Source organism: Eucalyptus grandis, chromosome 10 (assembly GCF_016545825.1).
Source record: "Eucalyptus grandis isolate ANBG69807.140 chromosome 10, ASM1654582v1, whole genome shotgun sequence".
Classification (NCBI taxonomy): Eukaryota; Viridiplantae; Streptophyta; class Magnoliopsida; order Myrtales; family Myrtaceae; genus Eucalyptus; species Eucalyptus grandis.
Genome location: NC_052621.1, coordinates 2709964 through 2729771, shown reverse-complemented (window position 1 = coordinate 2729771; position 19808 = coordinate 2709964). Strand labels below are relative to the sequence as shown.

General features: G+C 40.6%; 2 protein-coding genes across 3 annotated transcripts; both read right to left on the bottom strand.

Moving 5' to 3' along the window:
• Nucleotides 1-4668: 4668 nt before the first annotated feature.
• LOC120288954 (alpha-galactosidase-like) lies at nucleotides 4669-10115 on the bottom strand. 2 transcript variants are annotated; one of them, XM_039303281.1, is made up of 16 exons: nucleotides 9880-10115; nucleotides 9329-9553; nucleotides 7815-7873; nucleotides 7662-7718; nucleotides 7526-7560; nucleotides 7330-7433; nucleotides 7130-7205; nucleotides 6974-7032; nucleotides 6745-6810; nucleotides 6565-6648; nucleotides 6242-6306; nucleotides 6041-6123; nucleotides 5863-5953; nucleotides 5736-5785; nucleotides 4980-5120; nucleotides 4669-4900 (listed from the first exon to the last, which is right to left on the bottom strand). In XM_039303281.1, exons 2-16 carry the CDS (start codon nucleotides 9520-9522, stop codon nucleotides 4814-4816), a joined length of 1251 nt encoding a protein of 416 aa, XP_039159215.1. In that variant the 5' UTR covers nucleotides 9523-9553; nucleotides 9880-10115; the 3' UTR covers nucleotides 4669-4813. The 2 variants fall into 2 exon arrangements, with proteins under 2 accessions (XP_039159215.1, XP_039159214.1); XM_039303280.1 differs by lacking the exon at nucleotides 9880-10115 and having other exon boundaries at nucleotides 9329-9560.
• Nucleotides 10116-15607: 5492 nt separating this feature from the next.
• On the bottom strand, nucleotides 15608-17026 carry LOC104456445 (probable aquaporin TIP3-2). Its single transcript, XM_010071240.2, has 3 exons — nucleotides 16888-17026; nucleotides 16180-16430; nucleotides 15608-15997 (listed from the first exon to the last, which is right to left on the bottom strand). The coding sequence occupies exons 1-3, from the start codon at nucleotides 17024-17026 to the stop codon at nucleotides 15608-15610; spliced, it is 780 nt and encodes a 259-aa protein (XP_010069542.2).
• Between the last annotated feature and the right edge of the window lie 2782 nt (nucleotides 17027-19808).

Genomic DNA, 19808 nt, shown 5'->3' with positions numbered 1-19808 from the left:
CACCAGTGTTTGATGGAGAAAATTATCAAGCTTGGGCAGTGAGAATGCGAGCCTATCTAGAAGGTTGTGATTTTTGGGAAGTTGTGGAACAAGATTATGAAGTTGCTCCCCTTCCCGACAATCCAACTATCAATCAAATCAAGTTTCACAAGGAGAGGACGACAAGGAAAGCAAAGGCAAAGTCTTGTTTATATGCTGCTGTCTCACCTGCCATTTTCAGCAGAATTATGGCTTGTGAATCAGCCAAAGCTATTTAGGACTTCCTCAAAGCTAAGTATCAAGGAGATGAGAGGATCTGAAGCATGAAGGGGTTAAACTTGATCACAGAATTTGAGAGACTGCAGATGAAGGAATCTGAGACAATTAAGGAGTATTCTGATAATTTGATAAGCATTGCAAATCAGGCAAGAGTTCTAGGTATTGACCTCTCTGATAATAGGCTAGTGTAGAAGATTCTTGTCTCATTGCCCGAAAGGTTTGATGCAACCATTGCCTCTTTGGAGAATACCAAGGATTTGTCTCAAATCAAGTTGGCAGAATTGCTAAGTGCTCTGCAAGCACAAGAGCAAATGAGGTTAATGAGGCTGGAAGGAAGTACATAAGGAGCTTTGCTGGCCAAAAAACAGCAGAATGTAGGAGGAAAAGTCAAGAAGTGGAAAGGGAAGAAAGGAAATGGCAGTAGTGGTTCAGAAGCTGCTGTAGGAGAGAATAGTGCGGGCAACTCCAAGAACAATTGGGGAAGATATTCCCCATGTCAGCACTATGGAAAAAAGAATCATCCACACTTTAGTGTTAGAAGAGGCCAGATGTCAGGTGCAGAAAGTGTCATAAGCTTGGACACATTGAGAAATTCTGCAAAGAAAAGAGAGATCAGCAGCAAGGTGAGGCACATGCTGCAGTTCAACAAGAGGTAGATCAACTGTTTGTTGCCTCTTGTTTCTCCTCTAGTACTCCATGTGACAGTTGGCTTGTTGATAGTGGTTGCACAAACCATATGACAAGTGATGAAACGCTGTTTATAAATCTTGACAAGTCGTTGAAGTCAAGAGTGAGGATTGGGAATGGGGAGTACTTAGAAGTGAAAGATAAAGGGACTGTAGTAATGGAGAGTTGTGCTGGAACTAAGCTGATTTCTGATGTGATGTATGTGCCTAAAATTGATCAGAATTTGCTGAGTGTGGGGCAGTTGATAGAAAAAAGGGATTTAAGGTGATATTTGAAGAGGAGAAGTGTTTGATCTTTGACTTCAATGGTCGAGTTGTTCAAGATAAAAATGCAACACAATAGTTTTTCTTTGAATCCTCTTGAAAAGGAGCATATGGCATTCAAGTGTCAGGCTAATGATTCAAAAATATGGCAAGAGGTTGGGGCACTTTCATAATAAAGGCGTGCTGTTCATGCAAAGGAATGAAATGGCAATCGGGTTACCAAGCTTGGAGGAGCAGATCATAGAGTGTAAAACTTGTTTGCTGGGTAAGCGAACAAGACTTCCCTTCAAGGAATTCACTTGGAGAGCTACGAGAAGCTACAATTGATTTATATAGATCTATGTGGTTCACAAGTGACTCCTTCACTAAATGGCAGCAGGTATTTCATTATTTTCATTGATGATTATACTAGAATGTGCTGGATTTACTTTATGAAGCAAAAGTCAGAAGTTGCTGGGGTATTTCTAAAGTTTAAGAAATGGGTTGAGAACCAAAGTGGTTGTAAGATTCAAGTCATTAGATCTGATAATGGAACAGAATACACTTCACAGAGGTTTAACTCTTTCTGTGAAGAGGCCGGAATTGAGCATCAGCTTACTGCTCCTTACTCTCCACAACAAAATGGAGTTAGTGAGAGGAAGAATAGAACTATTATGGAGATGACTAGGTGTCTGTTGTATGAGAAAAATCTACCAAAAGAGTTTTGGGCAAAAGCAGCAAACACATCAGCTTTTCTACTGAATAGATTACCTACCGAGGGTATTGGAGATGAAGACACCCTTTGAAGCTTGGTTTGATGTCAAGCCAATTCTAAGAAATTTGAAGGTGTTTGGCTATTTGTGTTTTTCTCATATTCTACAGGTCAAGAGAGACAAGTTGGGAGAGAAAGCTGAACCTGGGATCTTTGTTGGCTACAATTTAGTGTCAAAAGCTTACAGGATCTATCAACCATAGACATGAAAGGTGATCACTAGTAGGGATGTTCAGTTTCTAGAAGATGAGAAATGGGATTGGACAAATGAGCCACAACGCACGCACAAAGAGGTCTCGTTGGAACCTGAAAAACTGGTGGATGATGTTCCAGTTAGAGGTACTAGATCTTTGACTGATATATATATCAAATGTGTAGTGTGGCTGTTTTGGAACTTGCGGGTTATGAGGAAGCTAAAAGTGATCAGAGGTGGATGAATGCAATGAAGGAAGAGTTGGCTATGATAGAAAAAAACCAGACATGAGAGCTAGTGGAGAGGCCTGAAGATAGGAAGGTGATTGGAGTAAAATGGGTTTTCAAGACCAAATTTAATCTTGATGGCTCAGTGAATAAGCATAAGGTCAGGTTGGAGGTGAAGGGATATGCACAGGTTTGGGGAGTTGATTTCTCAGAAACCTTTGCTCTCGTGGCAAGACTTGATACAATTAGAATGATTCACGCTTTGGCAGCTCAATAAGGATGGAAGGTATATCAGTTAGATGTGAAATCTGCATTTTTGAATGGAGTGTTGCAGGAGGAGATTTATGTTGAGCAGCCAGAAGGCTTTGTCACACCATGCCAAGAGGAGAAAGTTTATTTGTTGAGAAAAGCTCTCTATGGCTTGAGGCAAGCTCCCAAAGCATGGTATATTAAGATGGATGAGCACTTGTTAGGTTTAGGTTTCAAGAAAAGCCTTAGTGAATCCACTCTATATGTCAAGAAATTAGTATATGACTTGGTGGTGTCTCTTTATGTGGATGATATGCTGGTGACAGGGAGTAATAGTGCTCAGATTACTGCATTTAAGTAAGAGATGATGAAGATATTCGAAATGACTGATCTTGGTGAGATGTCATATTTTCTAGGAATGGAGGTTAAGCAGACTCAAAATGAAGTTTTTATCTATCAAAAGAAGTATTTGAAGGAGGTCCTAAGGAGATTCAACATGGAGGAGTGCAAGAGTGTGAGTACACTAATGGGTCATAAGGAAAAGTTTCAAAAGAAGGATGGATCAGTACCTGCAGATGAAAAAGTTTATAGAAGTTTGATTTGCTGCCTTATATATCTCACTGCAACTAGGCCAGACATCATGTTTCCTGTAAGTGTCTTATCTAGATTTCTCAATTGTGCAAGTGAGTTGCATATGGTAGCTGCAAAGAGGGTGTTGAGGTACTTAAGAGGTACTCTTTTATATGGGATTAAGTTTTGTAGAGTTCGGGAGTTTAAGTTGCAGGGGTATTCTGACAGTGACTGGGCAAGATCAATGGATGATATGAGGAGCACTTCAGGTTATTACTTTACATTTGGGTTGGCATGTTTTTCCTGGTGTTCAAAGAAGTAGGAAATAGTGGCTCAGTCAACTGCAGAAGCTGAGTTCATTGCAGCTATTGCAGCTGTGAATCAAGCATTATGGTTAAAGAAGATGATGGATGATCTGCATATGTAGCAAGAAGAAGACATAGAAGTGTTTGTGGATAATCAAGCTACTCTGGCCATTTCACAGAATCCAGTATTTCGTGGAAGAACAAAGCATTTTAAGGTTGAGTTTTACTTCTTGAGAGAAGTGCAAAAGGCTAAAGAGGTGAAACTAGTGTACTGCAGTTCAGAAAACCAGATTGCAGATATATTCACGAAGTCATTTCATGTTGGTCGATTTGAACTTCTCAGGGCAAAGCTAGGAGTGTGCAGTACTTGATCCAGGAGGAGAGTGTTGATGTATCAAGATTGCACGTTCTGTTTTTTTCTTCTTTATTTTGTTTAGTCAGTTTGTTGGTGTCCTGTTTTTTTAGGAGCTGGTTAATTGTTGTTTTACTTGATCAATCTTATCTTGTAAGAGCAGTTAGCTGCATGTATTTTAACTATTCTGGTTTGTTGCTGGTTTTGTGGACCTTAGTGGGCAACGTGAGTTTATGGTTATGTTCTAGTATGTATATTGATAATTTTTTTTTTCAGTTTTTCTAAATACGATGCATAGCTTTTGCTGTCAACTCCTCTTTTTTTTTTTTTAAAAAAAAACAACAGCATGCTACAGCTTGCGTTTGATGTCATGCGCACGGGGGTTGTAGTTTCGTGTGGGGACTTGTTGAAAATTCATTATGCCGATCTATGATATGATTTCCACGAGAGGAGCTGAATAAGCAATGTACCTCTCTAACTCCTCATTTAACTTTTTGCCCAGGTTGACACGAGAGCAAGGATTCGAGGAAACAAGGGCTACTGACCGCTGTTCTTGCAGTTGTTTTGCCAACCCGTGAAATATTTGATGTAAGAGGACCTCCATTCATGATGTCTGATTGAGTCTTGGTTGGATCTGAAGACTGCTAATATCACAGGATTTCTTTTTCGCTTCCGTGTTTTTTTTCCTTCATTGTTCCTTCATTGTCTTGCTAACTGTCAGTCTCTACTCACTAGCTTTTTTTTTTCCTTTTTTTTTTTTGGGGGGAGGTGTTGGGGGTTGCTTCGGGTTTTACTTTGTAAGAGACATAGGAAGACTGCCGAAGTTGGTGATCATATCTTATTAATGATTCTGTGGTTTATTTCTTACATCAATGATGAAACAGGATCAAATTAGCACATATTTAATTCTGCACAACCTCAGCTTCAACCCTGTTTCCTTTCTCCTGATGTCTCCGTGTTATTGCAGAGTCAAAACATACATTTTACAAGCGTGGGAGTCGATATCAGCTGAGATTTGTCCCTTGATTGACCTTTTGGTGGAATGCTGCACCGAAATTTGAGTAATTTTCTGTGAGCTTAGTTCTTCATCAAATAAACAATTATGTTTGGCTCTGAAGTCTCACCATCCACAAGTCTCTTGCTTTGACTACTGTTGTAGAATTGAGACCAATGTCAGACCAAGAGGCAGTGACTGTAGCTCTCGATGAACCTCTGTTCCATAGAACCACTGCTACCTTGTTCGTGCTGAGGGGACCTGCCCAAACCTACATTGTTTTGGATGCATGATTGTGAACTTTATAAGATTCTGCTAAATATGATGGGAAGAACAACATTTTTTAAAAGATAACTTCACGTGATCTATTAGTCACCCTGGTATTTACTCTGCATGACCGTTTGTTGATTGCCATAATATGCATAATTGCATGCTGGGAATGTCCTTTTAGGTCATGAACAAAAGTTAATAAACTGACCGACAGAATATTAGGTTGGTTAACCTGATAATCAACCTTGCTGTTGAATCCATTGCTGTGATGGATACAAGACTTTTGTTTCTTCCATCAACTTAACTCTGTAACTTCTAATGATTTAATTAAATTTATATAAGAATGGGATCTATCACCAATTTTCTGTTGGTTTCCCAGCCACAGGTTTAAAGTTTTTTTGCGTGTTAACTTGAACAAACGAGGAAGCATTGATACACTTACACCCCTAAAGATAGACAACTTGCAAATTATTACAATCCATTTGCTTTCAAATGTCTGCAATGGGCTATGCATTGTTTTGATATTGATAATTGATGCAGAGCATATGCAATGTTGCTTTTTGCTGTACCATGACTGACGTACTAGTGAAGGATGATCATACTGAAGAAAGTTTACCTCAAGATTGCCATCTGACTTAACCTTTTTCCCCTGAACGCCAAGCCCATCTACAAAAGAGTGAAAATGCTTTCACTGAGGAAAAATTCATCGCAGGGCATTCCATTGTAACACAATTTGTCGATACCTTGATTAACAGCAATAACTTCCTTGTTGCTCAGCAACATGAGGGTCGTGTAGTCCATCGATCGCACATCACAACCAATCAACAACGGAGCCTGTTCGGAAGGACCCAAAAAAAAGAAAAAAAACTCAGCAAAAACGTGTCTTAGGTGTGTTTATTTCAAAATATGTCTTGTTCATACCTTGACCAGTGCCCATATGCTGAAATGCGAACGGTATTCTTCTGTGGTCATTACACCATTTCCAACTTCAAGCATGTCAGGATCTGAACACAATTTAATTCCAAAATGACTTGTTGATTGTTCATCTTGCAAGTTCCTCTCTTCCAATCTCTCTGTTCGATTTTTAAAAATATCGAACTAAAAAAAAATGATGATCATTACCATTCCATCCTCCAGGTCCAGCATAAGATGCCCATTTATCATTCAGATCCGCCCGAGATGTCATGCTGATGCAAAGAGGAAATTCCCGTCACTTATTTATCACGTCAGAAGTGAAGTCATAAGAACATGAGCTGAAAGGATCACAGAGTCGTTCATTTCGTTGGTTTATGTCGACAGAAACTAATTCCCGGATAGTGAAACTTAATCACAAGATTGGTTCCATTCCATTATGCAGAGAGATTTGCAAATTAGATCCCTTTTTCTGTTTTGATTACATGCAGCAATTAGGACATGAAGCAGATTTTATGTTCATATTCAGTCACCTGTCCCAGTTGTCCGAAATATCTTCGGTTGTTCTCCAGCTATTCCCAATGGACGAAGCCCAAGTTGCTGGGTCTTCTTGTCCCCTGAAGTTTTGGTGCAAAAAGTAAGTTCTCTCTTGCTTATGTCAATAAGCGCAAATGATGGATGAGAAAATTAATCCTGCAAAAGGCTCAACTCACCATTCACAGAGAGAGAAGAAGATTTTTCTTCCAGAGTTCAACAGGGCTTTGCTCATGACTGGGTACCTTTAGCAAAGTAGTTTCAGTTAGGAAAAGAAAAGTTTAACATTGATTAGTAACGGCAGAGCCACTTTCAAAATTCTGCTTAATGAATTTGGTATTTTATGTTATGTTCTAAATGAGGATATTCGGCAGCCAAAGCGCGAAAATATCAGAAAAAACTGCGTACCTTTCCTTGGGACTCGTATTGGGATTGTCACAATTATCATACTTCAAGTAATCAACCCCCTGCCAGATAGAAAACATTAGAATGAGCGAGTGCATGAGCGAGTGGGACGATGCAGATTAACAACTGTCTAATTCTTCAGACACTACTGAATTCTACCCAGGAAGCAAAAGTTTTCGCATCTTGCTCTTCATGACCGAGCGATCCAGGCATTGTTTGACTGCATGTTCGAGATCTACAAAAAGAGACTAGATCGAACTTTATATGGTAATCAAACCATGGTTTTCTCTTTTCCTGTTCTCTTTCGCCTAATGTAATGAACGTAAAAAGACTTGCTTTAGTTAATGTTACGGCCATACCCAGCATCTGAGTAAATCCCAAGCTTGAGGCCTTTGCTGTGAACATAATCAGCTAATGCCTTAATTCCAGATGGAAATGCTGAAGCCTTGGCAACCAAATTACCCTGCCACGATTATCGAATTTCCTCATTTTGGTAACTCTTAACCAATTTTATACTCTTATCATACGGTAGCGAGACAAGATATAGGAGTGTACCTGAGAATCTCTGTTAAGTTCACCCCAGCAATCATCTTTAAGAGGAAAACGAGGGAAAAGAAGCAGAAACAATAAATATTCGTACAATGCTTTATACAGTTTATGATTCTACACGAGCAAAAACATGTCAACGCACCTAAGTTTACATACTCATATCCTAGTGCAGCAAGTCCGGATGAGACCATCGCATCCGCTGCGACATTCAAAGAAAGTGTTATTAAGTAAATTAGCCAGATTAAATCCTGCAAAGTTTTTGATCGATTCCATTGGTGCGTGTTGATCAAGTTACCTGTTTCCTTTATCATATTTTCGTTGATGTCACAGTGAAAGTGGTTCCAGCTATTCCATCTGTTGGAATCAAATTGCCCAAATCAGATCAAACATCAGCTAGAAAATCAGTATCCCATTTTATCTGGTGTGAAATGCCTCTTGGGAATCCATAGAAGCAAATAAAGTGTTGGACACAACATTTTGCTAATGCAAGCAATAGCATTTTCTCTTTTTGTTGCAAGATAATGGCGAAAAAGATGTCACACCATGATCGGATTCTCTAAACAATACGATAGTAACATAGTACACTCCAAAGTCCAAATGCATCGTACAAAACTATTTAATGAAGGGCATGGAAGGTGATGTCCCAAAAGTTAAAACCCAGGAATTTTAGTGCGTTTGGTAATGTTTTTGTTCAAAAATTGTTCCAGGGAACAGAAATAGAAAAAACTATTTATGTTCCGGAGAACAATTTTTTAATAGAAGAACGCGTTTAGTAAACTTGTATAATTTTTTTGTTTCTTTTAATTTTTTAATATTTTTATTTTATTTTTCCTTTTTTTTTTTTTTTTTTCCTTCCTTTTGGCCGGTCATTGGCCTTAGCCATGACCGGCGATCGGCCAACGAGGGCCTGCGGCCTCGCCCAGCCATGGCGAGGCTCACCAGCCAGCGCGAGGTCGGCCTCGCCAAGGGCCGGCAATGCTCCGTTGGCCCTTGATGGCCGGTCACCGGCCATGGCTGAGGCCGGCCACCGGCCAAAGAAAAAAGAAGAAAAAAACGAAGAGAGAGAAAATTGTTTCTTGAAAGTGTTCCAAAATCAAGAAATAAGTTTTTTTTTTTTGTTTCTTATTTCTGTTCAAATTTGTTCCTGGGAATAAAAAAATAGATTTTGAATAAAAACCCAAACAAACGCGTTTCTGTTCTTTTTTTTTTGTTTCCGGAACAAAAAAATAGGAATTGTGTTCATAAACATGGGCCATGAACACAAACAAACATGCCCTAAATGTAATGTGTCGAATAAAATAAACCATATTGAAACAAATCATATCGAAACAACAGCTTGCAAGATGTGTTTTTTTTTGGTATTAGAGCTCTCAACTGCTCCCTGACATTGGTGACCCTTAATCATCTGTTGCATGATCATTACGGGAAGCCAATGAACTGCAATTCCAGTGATCATTTAATGTGCAATTCTAATTATTAGTTCTCTAATTTTCTGTTTCTACTTCTCGTTGCGGTTGAAATCCTACTTGAAAAAGCATGAGATAAAAGTTAAAGTGAAAAACTGAGAAAAGTGGCATGCTTAGTCACATGCGAGTCTCGCATAAATGACAGAAACGAGAACATTTTCCCACTTACTATACTAAACCAAGCCGAAGAGCAGAAAGGTTCGTATACTAATCCAGGCCGAAGAGCAGAAAGGTTCGTATCTTCTTTCTTCATATTCGAATTATGATTAGCTCTATTCATTTGATTAATCAGTTCCATCACAAGAAGGTTAACCAGAGAGAATTGAGTAGTACAATCTCATACCCCATTTGAGGAGTCAAACCGAGGCCGTTCTTGAGAAGCTTTCTTCTGATTCCGCCTCTTGCATGGAGCAGGTCCACGCTAACGCTCGTCGCTGGCCGTCCAGCGGAGGCGACACCAGCATACAGAACGCACGCAGCTATCACCACCACGACTCCAACCGCAGACTGCTCTCTCGAATTAAACGAGGTAGCCATCGCCCGAAATCACTTCTTTCCCAGAATAAAACTGAAAAATATGCAGTCAGATACTGAAGGAGCCAGAAGCGGAAGTGGTCGTATTTATATGGATCAAAAGACGGAATAAGGTCAAGACAACAGCTCAGCTTTCAACTAAAAACCGACAACCACTAAAAAAAATCCGAAAAAAAATTGAATGCGAAGGGCCTGCCATTCTTCATCTCGTTTTCATCGTAATTTCCAATTAATTAATGGGATGATTGAACGTGGGATACCTGTTCATATACAACTTTTCTTTTCCCTCCGTTCACATGCACCAAAGAACAACCCCGGTCATGACGTTCGAATTGTAATGAACGTGAAGCTGATGCTTACCTTTTTCCGGATGATTTGAGAGATTAGGTCACAAGGTTTTGTCTAAGTCTTCGCGTTCGACTTCCTTGTCGGTGCATCAAGCCTTGCTCATCGGGGAACCATGTGATCTCATCTGATTAAATATTTTTCTTAGTCCAATGATGCAGCCACTCATTAGAGAACGAAAACCAATCAAAGGATTGCCAAGAACACGAGATGGGGCCATCCGCTTTCGCTATTTGGCTGCCCAGTTCCATCTTTTTGACAATTAACTAACCTTTAACAGGTCGCCATGAAACTTCCCTAAAAGTGACTGCAACTTCATCATCTTTCTAGCGATGGAAGAAGCTTCGCATAACTTCTGTAACGGGTCAATCGAACGATCATCTCGATATCGTCCTCTTTGCTACGAGAGCCCCGTGCCCTTGGTGACTATGCCTTTCCCTACAGATTAGCTGGTAAAAGACGACAACGCATCGTGAAAATCGACTCCGTTGCCACGCACTTTTATGAGCCGAAACTCGATAGTGTGTTTCATCATTTCAGGCGACAGCTCGCGCCTGATGTCATCGCAAACATTGACTCCCAACGCATTACGCATTTGATCAAGATTGTAAATGGCGGAATATGTTTTTGTTCGGTTTATGGGGTTTCTCTGGCTCTTTCTTCCTGTGCACTTTATCGTTTGCATGCGACAGCTTGCGTTTGATGTCATGCGCACGGTCGGACTCGGACTTTTGTCATCCGATTCCATCCACCTTTTGACGGCGAAACGCCATATAAAGTCGAATCGAGAAGCGAACAAAAACCTCAATGTCATCATCTTTGTCTGGCTCCAAGCTTGTCCGCGTGTTGAATGGATTCATCTAGGCCGATCAGATAAGGATCTCCAAGATGAGCAGACCTTCAAGTGGAGCGAGCAAGGTTCGTCTTCGCTTTGAAAGACATGGATGGAGCTAATTAAAGCAGCGCCTGTCGATTTAGATGGACGTCAATTATCATGGAGGAGAGGTCAGCAAAATTTAAATATTCGGATAATCCATGCTATCGAAAATGAGGTCCACCTCCATGAAAAATCCTAAATTAGTACACTTGCAGTAAATTTATCTCATACTAATTTTTTTATCATAAAAAACTTTAAATTTGTATACCTGTGACAAGTTTATCATTCGTTAATTTTCGTTAAGTTTTGTTGTCAAATTGTTGAGTTGGATAGCACATAACAGTTAACAGATGTACCGATTTGGGTTTTTAACCTTGATTTGTCGCAAGCATATAAGTTTGTGGTTTTTTTATTATATATATATTAATATAATTTAACAGAAATTAACATAAGATACATTATGTACCAATTTGAAATTTTTGGTGGTCAAGCAATTAGTTTAATGTAAATTTATTACAAGTCTACCAATTTGAAGTTTTTCAATATTAACCCCACAATATATAAGCAACCAAGTGAGTTAATAGAAATTGTTAAGCAAGGGACATGAGCTTAGTAAATCCTGCTCAAGTCGAAGCTAATTTATTGAACACTGTATCATCTTCCATTTTAATTGGTTCTTGAAGTATTGATAATGCATCATTTGACAAGTTGCTCATTATTTGAAACAACCTTTTAGGTTTCCTTATCGAGATATAGTCATCAAAGTCGGAAGCCATTTCGAGAACCAGATCTTATCCGGAAGGAGAGGAAAACGGGGCGCAACCGCACTTCATTAATTAATTAAATATTTCACTCCCGAATCAAAAGGAGACCCGGTTCACCTTTATGGCATCAGAGTCTCTTCTATCGAAAGCCCGACAAAAAGCTATCGATCCTAGGAGAACTATAAAGTAAATTGACCGATATTTTCAAATGAGGTCCAACTTTGTAGCCTTCCGAAATAAACCGTCCATGTCAGAGAGGAGACTCCACTTAGAAAATAGTGGGGAAAATAAGACTAATATCAACTTGGTTACCTCAAACTCTGTTCCTCATCTTCCCTAGGTGAATTCGACTGTGGAGATCGGACTTAGGATGGAGCGATTGGAGGGGTTACGATATGTTTTAGCATTTAAGTCCGTGTGTGATGCTGCAACTCCCACTCGGATTCAATGTGCAGACAATCGTAATCAATAACTCACTTATAAAATAGTTTCTTCCACAGACGGTGGGATATAAATAATAATAATAATAATTTTAGGAGCATATGCTGTATTAGACGTAGTGCACAATTACTGTCTCGACTCTTTGTTGAAATTAATGTCGAGATGCAAACAACATGCTCTGGCCGGTCACCTTGGAGATGCTATTTGGAGATTTGCGAGTGTGTCTAAGCTTTAATTTGTCCAAATGATGGAAAGAGAATCCGAGTTTTTTTCCTTATGGCTAGTGGCGCGACTACAATTAATCAGTCACATGGAGAGGGGAGCAAGCACAACAATCCATGGCCATGGCCACCTTCTCAATTCCGAGTTTCTTGAGGTAGAAATCGAACTCCCGATATCGTTTCCGAGCCAAAAGGTCTTGTTAAAACGCAAGCTGCAACTTCCTCTCTGGAAAGAGAAAAGCACGTGCTTTTATAGATCTCTTCAGTCTGTAATCCGGTCATTACTGCGTGAAACCATTCATGTTTCTCTCCTTGTTGTCAAATTTTGATGTTCCACGCAGTGGCTTTCGGTTAGAATTTGCCATGAGCGTTATTGGGAAGTGCCTTGAAAAATTAAATCACATTACACACAAAATATGTTGCTACTTTATAAATCGGTCGTTTGCCCCTTAAGCGATCAGTCACAAACCCATGAGATGTTCGATTACCTCATAAATCAAGTAAGATGGGAACGAAAGTCAAATATAGGGTTATCTACATTGGTGGAGTAGCGAGGTGAATCTTTGTCGTGTGCGTTTGATTTTCGCACATCAGCATCTCCTTGTGACCCACTAAAGTCACCTCATGGAATTAAATCAATCTTGTATTTTTCTGCTTTGGATTATGGTTGGCTAAATTTTATCATGTCGGCTAAAAAAATTGAGTTCAACTATCAAATTTCAAAATAGATCATTAACCAAACAAAAAGCGTGCACCGTAAATGAAGAGAGCACTAGACGCTGCCTTCTCGACGATCTACACCCAGACCGTAGAATACAAGGTATATAACAAGAATCTCAACCCCTTTTTGGTCAATCCTCTACGTTGGTCCTACGTACAAAGTCCAGTTGATTTGAGCTTCTCTAGCATCGCAAATCACGACCCACGTCTTCATCCAAGCATGTTCTATGAAGAGAAAGAACACCATCCTCGGACCTTTTCGTCTCCGCATTTATTATTATCCTTAAAGTCATGTTTCGCCGAAAGTATTAGTCCACAATAGACCTTTCACCAAAAGTCAAGTCTTCATTTTCTAGAAATGAATAGGATTCTATGAAACGATTAGGACAGGAAACAATGGATATGGCCATACGACGAACTAAGGATAATGAAAGAGAAAAGAATAAGAATGAAGAATTGATAAAGTAAATTGTAGAGAAACCGGTAAGTGTGATTGATTGCGGATCCTCTAGAATCGGTTTCCTTGACCTTTGATAGCCTTATGGTAAAAACAACCGTCGAATTCAAATTCCAAATTCAAACCATCCGGATATTCTAGGTTTCCACTTGATCTCCTTAAAATCGCACGTTAATATCCTTAAACGGTTGCAATTCGGCTTCACTTCTGCATGCTTTTCCATCGATCTAGCGATCGGCTAGTCTCTTTTCCTTGCATGTCGATTTTTGCCTTCACCGATTCTGTTCCATCGACGACGGCTACCTACCTAGATTGCCGATTTGTAATAGTAATGAACTTTTATCGATCCGTCATGACTCGGATTATATTTGGGCGTCGATGAGTTGACCGTAGCTAAGCTCGCTCTTCTTGATCTTCTGGTTCGTCCTGTGCAGTTAATAAGCAGATAAAAATAAGCAAATTACACATGCAAAATCCTAAGGACTGCACCTGGGGGTCGTACTCCTAGGGAGTGAAGATCTTTACGTAAGTGAAATAAGAAAGAAAATTTACACCGATTTCTCTCCGCTATACTCAGTGCAGATGGAATTTTCTAACTCCAGTTGCTACTTCCAATTCAGTTCAATTTAACAGATCCAAGATTTTCCAGCTTACTCCATTTATGACGGTGAAACGCCATACAAAGTCGAATCTAGAAGCGAACAAGAACGCCTCGTGGTCTTTGGTCTTTTTGAATAGATTCATCTCCTCCAATGAGATAAGGATCTCCAAGATGAGTAGACCTTCGAGTCAAGCAAGCGAGGGCCGTCTTCACTTTGAAAGACGTGGAGCTAATTAAAGCAGCGCCTGTCGATTTGTATGGTTACCAATTATCATGGTTGAGATTATACATCAGTCATGAAATTTAATTAGTCAGGTAATTCATACTATAATTTTTTTTTTTAAATAGTTTGCTATCATAAAAGATATATATTTTAGTTAAGAAAATATGTGACTCTTGATAGAAAAAGACTTTACTCTTGCTTATGGAAAGAAGTGACGAAGAAGGAGGTTATTGGTAGTTATGAAATAAAATAACTCTTGACATGAAGAGTAGTGATGGTTGGGGATAAGATACCTATTTTCAAGAGGTGTGTTGATGGATTTTCTTTGAATAGACACCAATTTACATATTATTTATGATAACCACAGCTCTTCACAAATGCTTCTTCTCTAGAATTTGCTCTTCTTCTCTTTTCATACGCACAATCTTAATACATTCAAGGAAAAATCCTCAGAGTGTCAAGAAATTCCAAGACAGATTCAAGGAGAATTCTCTCTTCTTCTCTTTTATTGGAGATATATTTGTTCTAAACTTGGCAGCAACAATAGTGGAGACAAATAATTCCTTAAGGATAGTGATCATGATCACGTATCAAAGTATCAAGGATCTACTACTACTTCATCTTCTTCAACAATCAAATTTCTCCAACAAAAATGAGGTTTGTGCTTTATTACAATGTTAAGGTTCATACCATGAAAAATATCAAACTAATAAAGTTGTGACAAATTATAGCCTCTGGTCATTTCTATTGAATTTTACTATCAAATTATTATTGAATTAGATGACACATGACAATTGATGGGTGTACTAGTTTGATTCAATATTTGTCCCAAATTTATTGATTTGTGGATTTTTTTTTAGGGTAAATTTGTCGCATATATATCAATTTGGAATATTTAGTAGTCGAAAAATAATTACCAATTTGAAAATTTTCATGATAAAAAATTAATTTTAAGTAAATTTATCAATTTTAAGTAAATTTATCATTATCTATGATGTACATAATGTACATTGATATACCGCAAATATACCATTTCCATGTTGTATGTGGAAGCGTAATGCTGTGTGAAATCATTGCTGATTGCTGGTGAATTGGATGATGTTCTTGCATTTTATTTTTTTAAAATGGCATTTGCTCATTGCTTAGCTCCCATGGAAATGGTATTTTGCTACACACACGAATAGTGATTGCAGTTGCATTTTTCACTTATTCACAATCTCTTAAGCATTCTGTTGCATTGGGCTTTCCTCACGGATTCTGTCAATTGAAGAGCAAGAACTCAAAACCAGCACACCCAGCAAAAACCCCAAAGCACAAGGTCACACCCAACTTCACAGAAAGAACACGACAAAGTCCTTGCTTACATTTCATATGCAAAAGAGAACCCAAAATCATAAACAGAGACCAAGATCCATGTGCAGAAAACCACCCCTGAGACCCTAGTAATCCTCGGGAGCCAACGGCTGGTGGAGCGGATGATGCGGCGCCTCGGTCGGTATCACCATGAACTCGTAGATCAGCCCGGCCAGCGCGGCCCCAATAAACGGGCCCAGCCAGTAGATCCAGTGGTGCCTCCACCTCCACTCCACAAGTGCTGGCCCGAAGGCCCTGGCCGGGTTCATGGATGCCCCGTCGAATGGCCCGCCCACCAGGATGTTCGCCCCTAGGATGAATCCGATCGCGAGGGGCCCGATGATCCCTAGGCTCCCTCGTTTCGGGTCGATCGCGGTCGCGTAGAACGTGTAGACCAATGCGAATGTCATCACCGCCTCCAAGAGGAGCCCCCTCAATTCGCCTTCTCCAGAGGCCAAGATGAGCCCGAGCGGTCTCTGCGAAAGCAGTGTCACACTTCGAATTAATTGTGAAATCAGTGCACAAAAGAAAGTTATGTGAGTGTTTAGTACCTCTAGGAGAGTTAGCAACAAACATCATCAACATCACTAACTTAAACAACATAATCGACATCTGTCAGTGAAAGTTATTCCTATGGAGAGCACATAAAATATTGTACCATTCCTGCAGTGATCAGCCTCAACAGGAGCGTGGCGACTATAGCGCCAAGGAGCTGAGCGATCCAATAATATATGGCCCTGATCAGTGAGATTCGGCCTCCTACCAGCGCCCCAAAGGTGATGGCTGGGTTGAGGTGGCCGCCGGAGACATGGATGCTGGATGCAACAGCGGCGGAGAGCGATAGAGCGGACGCGAGCGCAATCATTATCAAACTAGTAACTGTCGTGCCAGTGTCTGTGTACATCTTATCTGAAAAGAAGAAAAATTGGAAAGGAGAAAAAAATTACAATCCTCAGACATACATTCCCAGGGTGAAAGAGCCACAGATCAAATCTTGGATTCACTGGTTAATGTTCCTAGTGAACAACATGAACACTTGGATCCTCCTTAAAACTAAAATTACCACGATCAAGTATACCAGCACAGTTCGGAATTTATTCGATCGGCGTATTATTGGTAAAAATCCTAACCATTCGAGAGATTTCTCACATCAATGAACTGTGCAGATCAAGTTGTGTGCATATAATAACCTCATGGACTAGACAAACTGCGAAAATGAGCCGGTCAAATTCCGTCATCTCATGCTGATCATATCCATACATAGCAAGTGGCACATGAATCACATCGTATAATCTACTTACTAGACTCACAAATAGGAAGGAAAATCAACTGTACTTGTGTCGAAACTACAAGGATGACGATATACCGAGAGCGAAGATGGAGCCTTCAGCCGCAAAGACGAAGATGAAGGTGGAGAAGAACTCTGCCAAGGCGGCCCGGATGGAGTCCGGGTGCGTGGCCTCGTCCTCCCTCCGCAGCACGTAGCTCCGAACCGGCGGCGGCATTGGTGTCAGCTAAGGCTTCGCTTATCCCTGTTCACGTCCTCAGCTACCCACGATCCCAAACAAGAGTCAGCAACACCCCGCTTCTGATTTTCCTCTCGTTCCGCTCGTTCTCGGACGGTTTCGTTTCTTCTATTCTCTTCTCTTTGCGGACTATAATAAGACGATAGAGGACGATGGAGTTGGCGGTTCCCTGCGCTGCTCTTGATTCTTTGCATGGCCGAGAGGTGGAAGCGTCGTGGTGCTTGAGCCTTGGACTCGTGCGGGACACTTGTGGTACGGTGCGCATGAATCGCGACACGTATCGATCACGTCTTCTTGTTTTCCCTTCCTTTCCGCTCTGAACATGAAACGGTCCGTCGTCCCTATCATTTCGCTTCTTGCTTGTTCTTTTCTTTCGTTTCTCTTGTTTGCTAGCTATATATATATGTATATATAGCATGTTCTAGTCTTTATCATCTTGTGTGCATATAATTCCATTCGATCGTGCTTATCTCCTGGATTTCATGCGATTTTTATGGCACAGCATATCGAAAGAGTATACACCTAATGGTAACTAAGAGTTTCTGTGGGGTAACAAAAGAAATTTTGGATCAGGAAACTAGCTTTCGACCTATCAATTGTACATAAATTTTCAACATCGACCGGACCGTTTTCATAACCAGCAGTTTTTCAGTATTGCTGTAACTTCGGGAAAGTGCCAAAAAGTCCTAAACCTTTTGTCTTTGTGCTGATTTAGTCCTAAACCTTTTTTTGATGCCGATTTAGTCCTAAACATTTTTACGTTGTGCCAATACAGTCCTTTCCGGCCAAAATTGGCCGGAATTTGCTGACTAGACGCCGGCCGGCTGACGTGGCCCGATCGGCGCTGACGTGGATTATTTTTAATAATATTTTTCAATTTTTTAATTTTTCAATTTTTTAATTTTTCAATTTTTTAATTTTTAATTTTTAATTTTTAATTTTTAATTTTTAATTTTTAATTTTTTTAATTTTTTTTTTTTCTCTTTGTCTTCTCCTCTTCTTCCTCCAGCCGGTCGCCGGACCTCAGCGATCGGCCAGAGGCGATGGCCGGTGAGGTCGAGGTCGACCTCGCCACCACCTCTGGGCGCGGGCCGCGAGGGCGGCCTCGCCCGCCCGGCGCGAGGCCGCCCGAGGCCTGGGTGGCGAGGGCGAGCCTCGCCAGCTCGGGCGCGAGGAGGCGGCCGGATTCGGTCCTCGAGGTCTTACGGAACCGAGGCCTATCGTCGTCCTCCTCCGACACGTCGACGCCCGGCGGCGTTGAGGCGAGCCGGCACGCACCGAGAGCGCCTTCTCGACGATTTTCAGGCTCGGGTCTTCGTTCGCTCCTCGTCGTCGTCGCTGCCGCCGAGCGGCATCGCGGACTCGGCCTCGTGCTCCGCGTCGTCTCCTTCGCCGAGCTTCGCCACCGTCGGCTTCGCTCTCCTCCCCATGCTCCACCCGCCGAGCTGGCGGGGTCGCCCTCGCCGGCCATGGGCGAGGCCCGACCTCGCTAGATCTCGGCAAGGGCGAGCCTTGCCACCCAGGCCTCGAGGGCGGCCTCGCGCCAGGCGGGCGAGGCCGAGCCTCGCCGGATCTGGGAGGTCGCAGCCATCGGCAAGGTGGCCGGCGAGGTCAACCTCGACCTCGCCGGGCCGGAGGAAGAAGATGAGAAGACAAAATATATATATATATATATATATATATATATATATATAAAATATTATTAAAAATAGTCCACGTCAGCTGGCCGGCGTCTAGTCAGCAAATTCCGGCCAATTTTGGCCGGAAATGACTGAATTGGCACAACGTAAAAAAGGTTTAGAACTAAATCGGCACCAAAAAAATGTTTAGGACTAAATCTGCACAAAGACAAAAGGTTTAGGACTTTTTTGGCACTTTTCCCCTGTAACTTCTATTGTAGAAAGCAAACAAATTCTATGCTCAGTAACCTAACTTGTGAATCTATCCATTGATATCTCCATGTGACGACAAGTTTTATATGCACCGGAATGACTGTCGATGAATCTTCATAACAGTAATTTTTACACGATGTAATAAGTTTTTGGAGATTCGATTAAAAATAAGATATTGCCAGTAATGAGACAATTGTCCAAAAAATCATAAATTTATTGTACTTTTGTCAATTTAATCATAAATCTATCGATTTTGTCAATTAAGCCATGAACATTTTCACGCTTTACAAATTGAGTCTATTGAGCCAATTTTGATTGGAACATATTGATGTGGATTTGTCCATCATATGTGGCACGACTAGCGCCGATGTGGGCAAAGATCTCGCCAAAGAGCACTTGGTTGACTTGTTTCCATTTTGGAGTTAGCATAGTAAAATAGAAAAAGAAAGTCAAATGTGGACTTGGTTGACTTGAATTACTTGCTATAGTTATTGAATATAATCAGAAGTTGAAAATTACTAAAAGTGTCTGAGTAACTCAAGTATAGATGTAATTTCCACATGTTTTGCTTAATTTAAAGTAAACTCATGTGCTACTCTTCTTGTGAACCATTTAAATTTAGTGTCCGGTTTATTTCCTTATATTGTTTATTATTGTGTTCGATTATTTTTCGCAATATTTTGCATTCCCATTCAAGATTGATTCCTGAGGCTGATGCTTTTCTTTGGCATGCTTATTCTCAAGGATTCATCCCTTTGTCTCCTGAATGTGTCTTTCCTTGAGACGTCAAAAGGACGACCTAAAGGAATAATCCTTCAGGCCTCAGAGCAAACATCATGCAATCTAATACACACCACGAATGAGACACT

Bases quoted from the DNA above. Each gene is read 5' to 3' on its own strand.
- LOC120288954 (XM_039303281.1), bottom strand. From the start codon at position 9,522: ATGGCTACCTCGTTTAATTCGAGAGAGCAGTCTGCGGTTGGAGTCGTG. The intron at 7,874-9,328 runs GTATGAGATTGT...TGATTCCAACAG, and splicing joins GGTTTGACTCCTCAAATGGG to ATGGAATAGCTGGAACCACT. The intron at 6,811-6,973 runs GTACGCAGTTTT...ACTTTGCTAAAG, and splicing joins AATACGAGTCCCAAGGAAAG to GTACCCAGTCATGAGCAAAG.
- LOC104456445 (XM_010071240.2), bottom strand. From the start codon at position 17,026: ATGCCGCCGCCGGTTCGGAGCTACGTGCTGCGGAGGGAGGACGAGGCC. The intron at 16,431-16,887 runs GTATATCGTCAT...TCTTCTTTTCAG, and splicing joins AGGCTCCATCTTCGCTCTCG to ATAAGATGTACACAGACACT. The intron at 15,998-16,179 runs GTACAATATTTT...CTGCTTTCGCAG, and splicing joins GGCTGATCACTGCAGGAATG to AGACCGCTCGGGCTCATCTT.